Raw genomic sequence first — 14,991 nt, 5'->3', positions numbered from 1 at the left:
TGTTTAATGCAGGAGGAGTCATTAAAAATGCTTGTTGATATACTTTTCGCTTCAGTCAGAGCAGCGGTGGGATGCTAAAGAGTGTTATGATAACCTAGTTGGAGTGCTTATGATAAGCCTGATGTAGATATGGTGATATTGGTGTAGCCATTCATGCTCAAATTCACAGTTGACCGTCATGGATAAGCTACCGCTCCTGCTACCAGACTCCTTCACAAAGGACCCTGATATGTTTTCATGGCAGCACAGAAACAACACAATCGCATCACAGAAGCCTTGTGCTATTTCGAAACAGTTTCTTGCTCCGTCGTAATGAAGAGCGCATTGCTCCTGCTTTCTTCAAGTCCAGAAAAACAATCTGCCTTCTGGTTTATTATATTTATAATATCTCACTTTTGTCTTAGTCTGGTGTAAGGAGTGTCTTTAGGTGACACTGAATCCAAATGTCTCTCACCCACACAAGACAAAATTCTGTTGGAATGCTTGAAACATAATAAACCATGGAAGTCAAAAGCTCTACTTTTACTAGTGTGTTTACACTCCAAGCACTTCTCCACGCATACTGGGAAAGCTTGACTCTTTCATAATCCTGTTTGAAATCAGCTGCCTTACTTGGGCAGAAATAATACTTTTTGCTGTTGCGATCAATTTTTCAAATACAGCGACAACTAAACATTAATTTAGTCTGTTATGCAAGTTGTTTTCTATCGCTGTAAGAAAACTCAGGAGATTAAACAAATGTGTATTGTGTTCCTTTAAATTATGAAAGTTTTCTAATAAAGGCTCAGGTCGCATACAACCATTATACAAGAAGACCGTTGCTGATTTTTTACCAACCTACTCACATTTGCCCTAAAATGACCTTGTGCTTTCTGTGTCAGAACGTTCTGTTGTCCCACGATCAGGCGGAGCCACAGTTGGACTGTGGGTGGGAGACAAAATAAACCAAGACAAGAAACCCAAACAACGTGGAGACAAAAGGAAAATGAACAAAAACGTTAACTGCCTCCTGACCTGCAGGATAAACAAAGTCAACACTGCAGGAAGCTTAATTATTAAGTTAAAACAAAGAATATAATTAAAATAAACCAATTTTATGAAGCAGCAGACATGAATATTTTTAGATCAGAGTTCAACACCTGCTCTGTTTCATACCTCTCATATGCAAGAAGAAAAATTTCACTGAAAAACATATTTTTGTTTTGGAATTAAAAAAAATCAGTTGCCAAAATCAGAATCTGCAGGTTTCCTCATCAGCACTTGTCCCGTGACTCATAACACAATCATAAAGCTATTTCTATGGTTCAATTAGGTCATTGAGAGCTCAGAAACATTATGATTCTGTGGCTGCAGGTGAAGGAGTGAGAAGTAGCAGAGAGAGCTGCTGAGTCAACTGGTGATCTGCTGCTTCCAGTTGTTATTTTCCACCATACATTCTCTCAATATCGTCTTTGTAATGTGTCTTCAACTCCTTGCGCTTGAGCTTGAACGCATCGGTCACCAACCCCGTCTCAGGCGTCCAGGGCTCTGGGCTCAGACGGATCTTGCGAGGAATCTCAAATCGCTCCAGTTGGGCTACGTTGAAAGGAAGATCATGTTAGCTAGCAACCTGGTTAGGTCCAGCCCTTATCGGAGGTAGTCTTCAGGTTGCTCTCACCTGTCAGCGCAGCCTCAGTGATGACCTTAAGAACCAGCTCCTCCATGGCCTTACTGTTGCACAGCTCCTCCCATGACCCCCGGATACCGTACTGGCCAGCCAGAGCCAGCAGCTGCTTCTGATTGGGCACCACAAAGCCAATCACGTATGTTTCATCACTGCAAAGCAGAAGTGTCACATGAAACAGTGTTGAAGGGAGATGGAAAAAAAACACAAGAAATGAAAAAGGCCCTCAGCAACAGTATAGTGGGCCGAATAAGGTGATGGAGCCACAAAGATATGCATGCATGTGCATTATTCCAGTGGAATATGTGTCCTTATAAGGAGCTGGCAGCCACACATGCCTGAAGTGAGTGTGAACAGATTGTTGAAACTTCAAAATCCGAAGGAAACACTGTGTTAGAGAGCTGAATAAACACTGAAGCAACAGAAATATGCTCAGAATAAGAAAAGCTAATCATGATGTTTCTGTTGTGCTTTGCAAAACTATTCAGACCCTCTAGCTTTTTTATATTTTGTCACTCCAAAACTACAAACTTCAACGCATTTCATGGTTACTCGGATATGCCTGGGTAAAATCAAAAGTCCATCTATGTTTGATTTTATTTTAGTATAAATTCAGTTGTTCACTGATGGCCTCGTCACTGTTAGACAACAGACAGCATTATGAAGGCGAAGGATCACAACATTTAACGGCCTAGTTAAAGTCCACTCCTAACTCTAATGGGTAGCCTGTGTCAAACCCAATCTGACTGACTCTAAACTGCCTGCAATGACGATCACCAAAAAATACAGATGTACTTTCAATATATTTTACCTAATTTATCAAAACTGGCATGTAATATATGACCTGTGATATTTTGATCAATTCATTATTTTATTACAATAATATCTTTATTAGCACTATAATGTTTCATCAACACAAACCTGTTGGCATAAACACAAATGTTGTCAACCAGAGGACAGTTTTTCAGCACGGCCTCCACCTTTCCCAGGGAGACGTACTCTCCTGCCTGCAGCTTCACCAGGTCCTTCTTACGATCTGGAACGCAGCACAGGGAGCAGCTTGTAACATGTGCACAAAGAAGCTGAGAGGGTTGTGTCAAATTAACAAATAATTTGTTCATTCATTGGCAGAATAATAAAATCTGATTGGTTAAAAGCTTTACCACCACTCCTCTAACTAAAAGTGATGAAGTATGTGTTCATTTCTTTTATAAGGAGTGTCTAATCAATTCCTCGTCTTCGCCGCACTCCCCAGCTGTCAGGCATGACTTCTCACCGATAATCTCGAGACATCCGTCTTCATGAATCTCTCCAATGTCCCCAGTGTAGAACCACCGCTGGCCGTTTTCATCGACAAAAAAGTCCTCCTGTTTTTTTGCCTCGCAGTTGTAATATCCCATGGTGATATTAGGTCCACCAACAAGAATCTCTCCCCTGGGATGAGGCTTGTCAGTACTTCGGTAACCGCCTAAGGACAAGGTGAAAGGTCAGCAGATTTGACATCAGAACTGTTTGCTGCAGAACATTTCCTATGACAGTGATGAAGATCATGTCAGCTTTAAATTTTCATTTTGTTTGGTGAGTGAAGAGAGCAGTAAACTCCAGTGGATGCACATCGAGATTTAGCAGAGCACCATAAAAATAAGTTATGAACCCTGACGTGAAATGACGAAAGTGGGAAGAGAAATGTGGTGTGGCTTCCTTACAAGGTTATGGAGAGACTGCAGGGAGCTTTCCTACAAGACTAACAGCCAAACTAGCCTTGTAAATTTGGAAGGGAGTGCTGGAGAGACTGATAGTATAATACAATCTGCGTAAAAGACAGGATGCACAATAAAGAATCATAATGACAGTCTGTCAGTCCCACTTACCTTCCACCCAGTCTCTGAGCTTGATCTCACAGCAAACCAGCGGCCCTCCCACTCTACCAGTGCTGTAATCCCAGTCTGGAATAGGCAACAGGCAAACAAACATAATCAGAAAACACACAAGCATCAAGGTCCTGCATTTATTGCCATGGCAACACGACCTCACTTGCCATGGAAACCTCCTCCCAAAGGAGCTGTTACAGTGTAGTGCTTTCCGGACTCAGATGACCACAGTGAATTTGAGTGGCAGTGGGCTGCTTTGTTGGTTTAGTCTTCCTGGGAAAGCCTGATGAAATGTATGTGCTGAAAACCAAAACACTGCTGCATCTTTGAGTACAGATCTGATGGATAACTGGTTATGGAAGTTAAAGAGAGATTGTTTTGTGTTTATACGAACCTATGAGATATGTCTGGATTTTTGAGGGGGGTGTATGCCTTCACGTTTACCAAACAGGATGAACATTTTAGAACTAAAAAACTAAGAGAGAAAACATCAACCCTTTCGCTGCAGCTCCAGATCATACTAGGCCAGTTTTTTTTGTTTTCTCTTGTCAGTTTAGAGAATTTGCTGAAAAGAATCTAGCTTTTATGAAATAGTGACAGAAAGAAAATACAGCTGCAAAATGTTGCATCTGTAGCTCACCGCTAACTGCATAGGAGAAACTGTAATGAACAGTAAAAAATGTTTTAAATCAGTATTTTCTTCTGCTAGAGTGAGCTAGTTAAAGTCCAATGGAGAATATGTTGCAGAACTGCTGATCATTTGATGTAACTTTGTGAGTAAATTGTTGCAAGTCCTTAACCCATCTGTTCAAGATCCCCTCACTGGCCTCTGGTTATAGACATCAACCCACCACTGACCCTGAGTGATCAGTTGTAGTTGGTCTATATTAATAAGAACCCATTTTCCAAAGGTCAATATAGAAAAAATGTATGTAATATGAGAATATAACCTTTGTCAGTCATCTACTAGAATAAACCATGAACTCACTGACAGTAAGATGAGGACTGATGAAGCTAATTACAAGGCACCGTGTGGAAATGTAAGCAGTCAGAGCGGAAATTTGCCCTATGAAGAGAAATTTAATGTTTTTATACATTTGTGCTTTGTTACATAACTCCAAGAGAATAATTTAGCTTGAGGGTAGAGGATATCTTCTGAGATCAGGGAAGAACAAACCCTCATATGTCCTCTCTGTTGTTCTATTTCATAACAAATGCTTAACAGATCTAAAGTAATATAAGGTAAATGTGTGAATAAACAGTCTGGACACGGAAAGTCATTTCAGCTTACGTTCGCATATCGTCCCTGCTCCACAGGTCTCTGTCAGGCCATATCCCTGACCCACTGGGCAACATAAACACACATTCATGAAGCGCTGTGTGGCGGCAGAAAGTGGAGCTCCGCCTGATAACAAAACTCGTGTTCGACCCCCGAGCAGAGAACGAACTTTCCTGAACACAAGCCTGTTGAAAACAGGAAGTAAAGAGCTCATTGGTTTCTGCTAGTGTTAAACTTACATTTCCAAACAACTCATTCAGCGGGACTAGAAATCAACAGCTCTGCTACTCACCTGTCACACAGTGGTGTGCTGTATCCTTTTGAAAGCTGTTCCAGTTTGTAGTTATATGCTAAAATGAAGAGAGTTCGCTGGAAACTGTTCATCTCCTCCACCTTAGTCATCACATTCTTGTAGATGCGATCCATAATCTCCTGTATTTACGAGACAGCAAAGAGGGGAAAGAAATAAAAGAGACAATATAAAGCAGCACAAGGAGAAATTGCAACAAGACCCAAAAGTCCAGTTTTATATTGAGTCTAGGTTTTCATCCTGTTTATGCACAAATAGCAGCCAACAGAACATTTAGTTTCCTCCTTACCTTGATTATGCAGGAGAAACTTTGTAAACTTTGTAGAAACTTTATTGTAATGCTTCAAATATGGTCATGATATAAATTATGCTACACTGCTACAAGCTAAAAGGAAGAAAATTAAGGTGTAGACAGTTTGTGTCATCATAGCAGCAGTGTTTCTGTTTAAACAAGAAAGCCAAGCAGTGCTTTCTTTTTATTTCCTCCACATACAATGCTTTAAGATACTTATTCTGTCTCTGGGCTTTTTTGCAAAATAACTGGGTCCCTCAGTGGATTAGAAATAGTACATGACCACGAGAAACAGAGAAAAAGCAAAGTTTCAAGAGAGAATTGTTAAATTAAAATCATGAGAACTGAAGTGTCGACTAATCTCAACCTAAGTCATAAACTTCTGCATCGCCACTGATGATCACTTTGTGCACTTTTCTCCACTCCAAGAGGGAATGAGAAATTCTGCTGCTTTTGTGGAGATAAACAGGACTTTGAATATGAGGAACGATTGCATGTGAATCCATGCTTGTGATGTCTTTCGTCAACAACTTTTAGCCCTCCTTAGACAGTTCCCTGTATGGTCTTTGAACATCCACACATGATGTGGGTCTTTACACACAAAGCTCACATGCTTCCATGGCCAGAAAGATCCCCCAATCTGCTAGGCACATGTGTCTAAGACAGCATGTGTTTCAGCACAAACTTAAAGAACAAATTGAAATAAGTAAGTTTTCATAACATAAACACTGCACTCCTGTAAGAATTGCAGGACACCATCGCAGCTAGCAAATCCTACTTGCAGTACTGTTCAAAAGAGTCATTATGTTTGAGTACAACTAGAAAATAACATAGATAAAGTTCATACTATAGTTTGTCATCACTTCTCCACCATGAAAAAATGTGTAAATAATTGGTGACCCAGTGCACTTCCTGCTAATGCCTGTCAGGATCACAGTTATTGACATTTTCTGTTTCTCAATAAATTACAGAAGTTGTTTCTAATGCACTGAACGTCTTATAAGTCAACTCCCACTCAGTGTTGATCTATGATCTTAAAAGCCAGTTACAACAGCAGTGGATAGACTAAAGAAGGAAGAAAAACAATAAAATTAGCACACACAAAAAAAAATCTTAAAGCTTTCTGAATTATTTGATTACTTTAATCTATTAACAACATTACATGGCTCAGTGATGAATCTAAAAGGACAAAGCATAATGTGTTTAAAATTTTAATGCTGTTCTTTAGATAATAGAGATATTGGCAGATAAAAGAATTACTAAAACAGAAGATCTGAACTTGGAAACAAGATTCTAATTGTTTCATCTCTAAATTCATCCAGTCGTATAATTTAAAGCTTTGCTTTAAAATCACTGAGCCTAATAAACCCTTAATGGTAGACATGAAAATGGAGCCACAAGCAGACTAGTTTAACAAATATAAGATGCATTTTTCTAAATATAACTCTATATTGTTTAAAAGAGCATTGCTTTCATTCAAAAATACTAAATTATTTTGCAGCAATGGCTGAGACTGATTTATTTGAATGCTTTTTTTTTTACCAGCCCAAAGGTCAGTGACTTACAAAATGTGCCAAAAACACCAGTAATGATCTCAAGATGGTAAAAACACAAACAAAGCTGTTTATTTAAACAAGTACTACTTGTTTTTTAGCCAACGGGATAACTTAGGGAGCTGAAGATAGCTTGATAAGTCCAAAAAAAGTGCCCTTTTAGTGAAATGGTAAAGGAACAGTAGAGTGTCCCTAAAAGCAGTTCACAGAGTAATTGGGGGAAAGGATACCAATAAAAAGCATTAAAAGCAGCTGGTCCTGGTGGCTGTTTACATGTGTGTGTACAGCTGAGGAGTTGAGAGAGGAAGTAGATGCAGGATCCATGAAGCGGCTAGTTGTCGTATCACAGCAAACAATTTGGATGTGTGTGCATGCCGTGGGGAAAACCACATGGGGCTTTCTCACGTTCTGTTTACAGATGTGAACGCTTCCATAGACTGGAACCCTGTGGCCTTTACACCACCACCGCTGGGATATGCGGGTTGGTGGGATGTGTCCTCGTGACATGAGAGAGAGGGTGGTGCAGTACAACAGCAAAATGGATTCAGCACTAAGACCTGATATGGTCAGCTTTAAATAAGATAAGATAAGATGAGATATTCAAGCAAACAACATGAGGGTCAATTTTTATCCAGTCCTCATGCAGTTTGGTATTTCATCCATCAGTAAAAATGTGCGTTATTTAACAGCAGCTCCACTCGTTTATTCTTTTATATATAAAACATTGGAAGGTTTTGCTTTTAATCCACATTGCGTTCCCAGTAGATCTTTATCATAACATAAACTTTCTGTCTAAAGAACAAAACGACTAACTTAACTAGTATATTACCTTTTATAAGACTTAACCAAACTAGTCATGCTCATTGAGAGATATAGGAAACATAAACAAGTATCCACAGTCTAACAAATAAGGAAGTAAAAATGTTAAAGTGAAAAGTGCAGCTTTAACATTTAACATGCAGTTCAAATCTATAATCTACAAAAATGCGAGGGTATTATGTATTTCATAGGCACATAGTGCCATTTTATAGCACAATCGGGTAACTATGTTACCTTAAGTGAAATATCAAATACAACTTAAAAGAAATCTGACACCTTGAAATTGGCTTCTTTCTCTTTAAGAAGCTCCTGCTCTTTCTGACACTGCCTTCAGGACGTCATCACCACAGTGTTTCTCCATCAAACCTTTAACAATGTTTTTATGTTACATAGTTGAAATAATATTGTTTTCTAAGGTTTTTAGAGTGTATATGTTTTGTGTATTTGTTTGTGATTCAGGTTGCCCGTGTTGCCCTGCTGGCTGCCCCAGCATCCTGCATGCTGAATCTAGGGTATGTGCTGAATGCTCTATATACTGAAGCACTGAGGTTCCCAACCCAGGTCTTCAGTCCTACTGTGCTGCATGTTTATTACGTTTCCTGCTTCAATACATGTAGATGTTTTAAATAATTTCCCAACATGCCATTAAGCTCCACAAAAGATAGCTAATGACTTAGTTAAACCCTGTGTGTTGAAATGAGAAATGTTTTCATGACAAGTACAACGCATATATTTTATTTTGTGTTTTTCATTTATTTATTTGAGATTTAGTTGGTTTCAGTCTTAATATAAAATAGTTCCCTGGATAAATAATGAAGGGAATAAACAATATATTCAAATTAATTTTGGTTTCATTTGCTTCTTCACTCTCAGTCAAATGTAGGTTTTCATAACACAGCTCCTTCTTGTTTTCCTTTCTGCCTCCGTACATTTTGTTCAGTTCAATGATCAACTTTTTTTTTCACCAAAAGAATCTTAAAAATCTTACCAAAAACTGGTATCTTAAAACCGCTTTGTTAATCACTGCAAGTCTCTCCGCACATGGGAGTTTATGGCATTTGTTGAAGCCAGTGAAAACAGTTTACTTGCATAATTAGTGCAATTCTTCAAATACTGAAAGAAGTGCATCAAATTTGATTAATTGAATAGTAAAATGTACCAAACAGAGCATCACTGACTATATTAGGATTCAGAGTATTTATGTCATGTTTAGATAGACCCAGCAGATTCAGGCCTGCAGGGCTTTGGACACTAATATTCCTCTTTGGGTTAATGAACAAAGTCTGAGAGAAATTGGATCTTCTTGTCCATGAAGCCAAACTTAATCAATAACTTCAGGAGGAGTAAATGAAGGGGGGCTCCAGTAAAACGTAGGGCTGCCCATGTATGGAGCCAAACTCATGACATACCGGGACAGCTGCCATCAGAGTGGGCATTAGGACACTGGTGTCTCCCCTGCTTCCTTTCTTGATCTTGGTTGACTGTGAGGAAAAAACAAATCCAGAAATGTTACAACAGGAACTGATCACAGTAGATTTACTGAGTCTGAGCTAAAACAAGGTGAGCATTTAGCTCCATGGATACTTTTTTTTTGAATAGCAGTGTTTTGTTTTTTTATCAGAGAGATGTTTCTTATTATATATTCTTATTTTCAAAATGCATTGATTTACATGAATAAATATGCTAAAAAAATTGTTGTATAGAAGATTTTATCAGGGGTGCACCGATTGCAGTTTTCTGGCAGATTGCTGATCTTTAAAAAGCCAGACCTACAGCTAACAATTTTGGGTATTTCAAATTTCTTTTGTCTAAAATGTTGCTCAATAAAACATTATATTCCTCCATTTAAAAAAAGTTAACATCTATGTCTCTGAAATCAAGTTTTCTTAAAATTTGACTGTTTTTTAAAGGTAAAAAAACAAACTGCAAAACATTTAACTCAAGAGGAATAAAAACAAATATTTATTGTGAATATTTAGATGAGTCTTTCAGCTTTTTATTAAAGCAAAGGTTGAGTGCTGTCATGGAAACAAACAGCAAACCACTGCAGTGCTTGAAGAGTAACACATCTCATTAAAGTCTATCTAATTAAAGCCTATTAATAATAAATAAAATGATTTGCATTTGGTTTATCCACATATCTAAGCTATTATGCACAATCCATTTATGTAGCACATCACGGGAGAAACTCTAATGAGGACCCTTTTGATGAGCTAGAATGTTGATTTTCATAGCTTTAATTATAATTAGACGGTCGTTATAATCTGTTACATCTAGCTTTGCACAGAAGGTTGTCTTAAAAGTTCAGACTACATCTAATTTTATGACAGTAGTATCAAACAAAGCAAAGAAATAACTAGTGCAATATCAACCTCAAATTACCCAAACTGCATTTTGCTTAATGCTAAAAAAAAGAACATTTCCCATCATTGACTGATGCAGGTTACTTCATCATTAGTGCTAGATGGTGTTACCTGGTCAGCAAGTGTTTGAGGTGAGGAATAGCCAATTCGGCAGCCATAAGAAATGCAGACAAGCTCTGCGCACAGCTCAAGCACATGCGCAAGAGGGAGGTACCCGATGTAGGTGTCCTCTTCACTGTAAACACAGAGACAGTGTTCTCCTTTAGAAAGTGATGTTAATTAAAGAAACTGACTTCATAAACCTTTTAAGTCATTTAAAGTAAACATATTTAAAGTTAATTGTGAATTCTTGCATACTGCTGTACCTTACTAATGAAATGGTAAATCTAGCAGAGTGTTCAAAGTTTTTTTCTTCTATGAACTAGGGTTGACCGATATGACTGAAAAACGTATCACGATACAAACGTTTCATATATGTCAATATGTTATTGATACTGTCGATATGGATAATTACTTATTAGTTTGTATGTGTTAAATATTTGAAATACCGTACTCCCAAAACGGTGGTATGACCTTACCTGTTTTATCCACAGTTGTTTTTTTAAAATTATTTTTAAGCAGTTATAAGGGATGGATATAAACATATTATAAACATGAAACTGCTGCTGCGCAGGTTACTCAGCAGGTTGTTTCGATGTTCAAGGTGAGGTGCAGGGTTATTTTATTACCACACGCAGTGTTTCACATGCACAGCAAAAAAAAAAGTAATTTTTTGACTTCTTGCAAACTTTAAGCAAGAGTTTCTAATAACTTTTTTCATCGCCATGTTTCTTCCTGCTGTCCATTCTTTAATGCTTGACTACTAATTGTTGTCCTGTTGGCTGTTTATTTGATGAATTAACTTTTTTACTATGTGCCCTCTCAGATTTTTATTTGCCAAAAATGTTGAACCAATGTATTTCCTATCTTCTTCACAGCTATGCAGTACTTTCTGTTTGTTCTTCACATAAAATTTTAATAAAGTACATTGATTTTTGTGGTTGTGACAACATGAGGAAAAGTTCACAGGGTATGTTCACCTTTGCAAAGCGCTGTACATGATTTGAATCAGGAGGAAGTTATCACTGCAGTTTTATTTTATTTTCAAACAAAAATGTCTATGATATTGAGAATGTAAACTCTCTAATCTTCATCCACTTCAGTCTGACTCCCTTTCACCCAGATTGTTCCTCCATTCATGCTAGACTTCCTCCTGAGGACATTTCCTCTGGACTCCTATCTGTCCCAGGAGAAAAGACTTGGTTTATCTTTTATTGTAAACAATAGAGCTGCAACACAGTTCTGGTTTCTGAACAGTTTTTTTTTTCTCCAGCATACCTCTTTGAAATAAGCAAGTGCAATATGGCAACGGTGGAGTTTGCCACATGGTTAGTAGATCACCGGTTCAATTCCCAGTCTTGATGTTTTGAAAAAGAACTTGTTTTGTTATTGAAAATGTTACTTTCAATAATTACCAATAATTTCTATCGCAGCAACTTAATAGGATTATTTAGATATAGTGCAGAATTGATAATCAGTAAATCGGCATTCCTGATTCCTGATCTGATAAATGATATGCGATAATAGGTCATGATAGTATTAGTACCTCAGGTTGGGTATCCTCTCTGCCATCCCTGTAATGCTGGCGATGATGTTGCTATGGGAGATCATGACGCCCTTTGGAATGCCTGTGGAACCACTGGTGTACATGATGACTGCAATGTCTGAAGACAGAGGCTGCTTACGCTCAAATGTTGCTGAAGTGACAGTGAAGACACAAGAACATGACAGATTTGTGTTATGAAACATTGCATACATCATTATTTTTAATTCAAACCAGCAACTGAAACCTGGTAGATACCCACATTTAGCAAGAAAAACAGCCGTCTTTCTCCACACAAATCAGAGCTTGTCTAACTGTGGAACAAACTGTATTTGTACTTTCTTGCTCATTTGAGATAAAATCAAGTCCAGAGAACTTGCCAGTGATTCTGAGTGGAGCTGATTAATGGCTTCCTCCTTGTGAGCAGCAGTCTCCTGTTCCATTTAAGGATGCAAGAGATTGTGTTCAAAGACTTTACTGATCACCCTGCTGTCTGACTGAGCAGACTTAGTGCCATCTCACTTATCCTTCTTTTCCTCCTTTTTTTACTCTGTGATGATTTTCTTTGTCACATCAGTTTCACTCAACAGTCTGTCCACAGCTACTGTATGAAGTATTTCTCTTTTCTGATCTAATCATTTGGTGTTAAATTATGTATTATTATCAGTATACTCATTCACTAAATTGTGAGTAAAATCCAGTTGTTTCTGTTTTCTTGTCTTGAGACCTTATTACAAAAAGTGCATGCAGAAATATTGATCTTAAAAGAACAAAAAAAACTTGATCTATTCCATGCTGCAGTTTTAGCACACTAAAACATTATATAAATGGAAACTTTCTAAGTGAAAAAATGTATGTATGCAATTCAAAAACATCAAAAAACATTTAGGAGATAACCTATTACAATTGTAATTATTAATATATACATAGATCTTGATTTTTTTTTAATGTTATTAAAGTAATATCATGAAACAGTTTTTTTCCATGTCTCCTTATCTGCAAAGTTTAATGTAAATCAAAGAAAGAAACTAAGTTGTCAAAAAATCAAACAGAGGATGAACATAAAAGAAGTATCAAAAGGCAACAACCATCTTTCTTCTTACTCCCATCATCAACATCTGATGTCATGTGAAGTTAACAGCGCTGAGTGTAAACATGACTCTCCCCCAGATCCCAGTGTCCTCAACTCCCTTCCTAGTCCTACCTCTTTCTCCCTTTATCTGTCCATGACAGTAGCAGCTGGTCATGTTGTGGGTCAGCTGATTCAAAGGGATTCAATAAAAGCCAAGCAGGGTGAGGGAAAGGGTGGGGAGGCAATGAGTCTCACATCCATCCGCTAGTACAGGACATATGGTATCAAACTTAATCTGACACAGATGTCAGGACTTCCTCATTCACATGACCTTACATGACTTCTACCAATTCACCCGCACCCCAATGCCCATAAGAAACCCCACGATGTTTCGTTTGTTACATGAGCAACCTTGTCTGTAAATTGTCAAGATATTTTGAAAATGTTACCCAAGCAAAGTAGATTAGAGGGATTAAGTAGAATATACAGAGGTTTATAGATGGGTAACATTATATATTTGTAGAGAAAACAAGAGAAAACGTTTTCATACTGTTTAACACGCACTGGAAACTTGTTAAGACATCTTTTTAGTAACAAGATCTTCATAAGACAAATGGCCCTCGTTTTACTAGTTTGGTGGATGAAGTTTGACAGTTTGAAGCAGCTTCATGTTGTTCCTTGGAATGAATCATAATAGAATAGAATAGAAATTACCTTGATTGTCTGCCAGTAGGAAAATTCAGTCGATTCATGCAAATTCACAGAAAAGTGTGCAGAAATCCATTTTTGCTTTGACATTAAAGTCTTTTTTGTCAAAAATGACACATTTTGTTGATCGTGATTGATTTGTTGAAACAATAAAAAGGGAAAAACATCCATAAGGGTGAGTACATTTTATAAACACTGTACACGATTACACAATGTACCTTTATCTGGTCTGGCTCCCAGCTTCTGAACAGTGGCCATGTTGTAGATGCTGATGCCACGTGGAAAGCCGGGCCATGTGGTCGGTGTGTTGTCCACTACGATAATGTGTTGCAGCCTTGGAACTTCAGCTAAGATCGCCTGACACACACATACAAAGCAAGAACAAAGAAATGCAACAACATAACTACAAAGGCACAGAGATACGCTCCATATCACCACCAACATTACTTCAATACAGCAATTTCTGCACAAAGCAGTGAAGCAAATATTTAGACAAAGATAAAAGGATCTGTGATTAGAAACATATCCAGATATGGAATAATTGCCACTACTTATAATTTTTGAAAATATCAAACCTGCATTACAGAGTTACACAGCAAAATCAGAATAGCAGTACATACACCATGCTGTAGTTCTGCTCAGTCACAAGGTGTCTCTGCAGCTAAGCCCGAACTGAAGCCCTACATCAATCATCATCACTGTCATGGAAGCTTTATTCCTCTGTGTTATGAGATCTAATAAAAATGTTCTCATCTCTTGAAGCTCTAACCTTCAGTCTGGTCTCCAGGAGCTCTCTGCTGGTTATAATGTGGGTGACTTGAGCCTCATTCAGCCCATGAGCGATGGCTGGACCTCCCAGGGTGGAGTACAGTGTAACCACTGAAACATAAATGATCATCTAAAAAGTTAAACTGACCACAAAAACAGTAAGTACACCTATATCAGCTAAACATGGGAAGGACGTTTATGCATCTTCATGACTTTCAGAAAGTGCATGTGGACCAATACGGAAATAAAACCCTTGACAGGAAGATGTGTGACGATGCACAATGTACGTGCCCTGAAACAACACAACTCAGAGGATTGGATTTGACCTCTTGCCTTCCACAAGCAACTGAGCTGAAGGACCACAAGCTCCCACTGACTGATAAGCAATCTGTTGAGGATATAAACAGTGTTAGTATGTGTGTGAGGGGGGCTGGTGTCTTAACTAAGAGCACACATAAGACAGACTAATGGAATCTGTGCCTGCATGACTGCAGTCGCCTAACAGTAGAACTCAAAAATCTGCATACCCTTATTTTTGTAATGTAAATAAAGAGAAGTCGAAAAATAATATTTATTAATAATATTTTTTACCCATATTATGTGATGTTTATGCTGTACAAATGAGAAGAAAAACCAATCAATCTGCAGAAG

The 14,991-nt window shown here is 38.0% G+C and overlaps 1 protein-coding gene across 1 annotated transcript in view; it reads right to left on the bottom strand.

Annotated features, from left to right (window-relative positions):
* Positions 1-420: 420 nt before the first annotated feature.
* The window catches only part of acsl3 (acyl-CoA synthetase long chain family member 3), a 29,232-nt gene continuing 14,661 nt past the window's right edge, over positions 421-14,991 (bottom strand). The window contains exons 4-15 of the mRNA XM_005805876.2: positions 14,342-14,451; positions 13,791-13,929; positions 11,796-11,946; positions 10,262-10,385; positions 9,197-9,268; positions 5,106-5,245; positions 4,826-4,998; positions 3,535-3,609; positions 2,940-3,131; positions 2,585-2,699; positions 1,658-1,815; positions 421-1,575 (exon numbers count right to left, since the gene is read on the bottom strand). Coding sequence (XP_005805933.1) covers positions 1,418-1,575; positions 1,658-1,815; positions 2,585-2,699; positions 2,940-3,131; positions 3,535-3,609; positions 4,826-4,998; positions 5,106-5,245; positions 9,197-9,268; positions 10,262-10,385; positions 11,796-11,946; positions 13,791-13,929; positions 14,342-14,451 — 1,607 coding nt within the window. The 3' untranslated portion in view covers positions 421-1,417. The remainder of the gene's footprint in view (positions 1,576-1,657; positions 1,816-2,584; positions 2,700-2,939; positions 3,132-3,534; positions 3,610-4,825; positions 4,999-5,105; positions 5,246-9,196; positions 9,269-10,261; positions 10,386-11,795; positions 11,947-13,790; positions 13,930-14,341; positions 14,452-14,991) is intronic.

Source organism: Xiphophorus maculatus, chromosome 18 (assembly GCF_002775205.1).
Source record: "Xiphophorus maculatus strain JP 163 A chromosome 18, X_maculatus-5.0-male, whole genome shotgun sequence".
NCBI classification, from domain to species: domain Eukaryota; kingdom Metazoa; phylum Chordata; class Actinopteri; order Cyprinodontiformes; family Poeciliidae; genus Xiphophorus; species Xiphophorus maculatus.
This window is presented reverse-complemented; position numbering and strand designations above follow the sequence as displayed.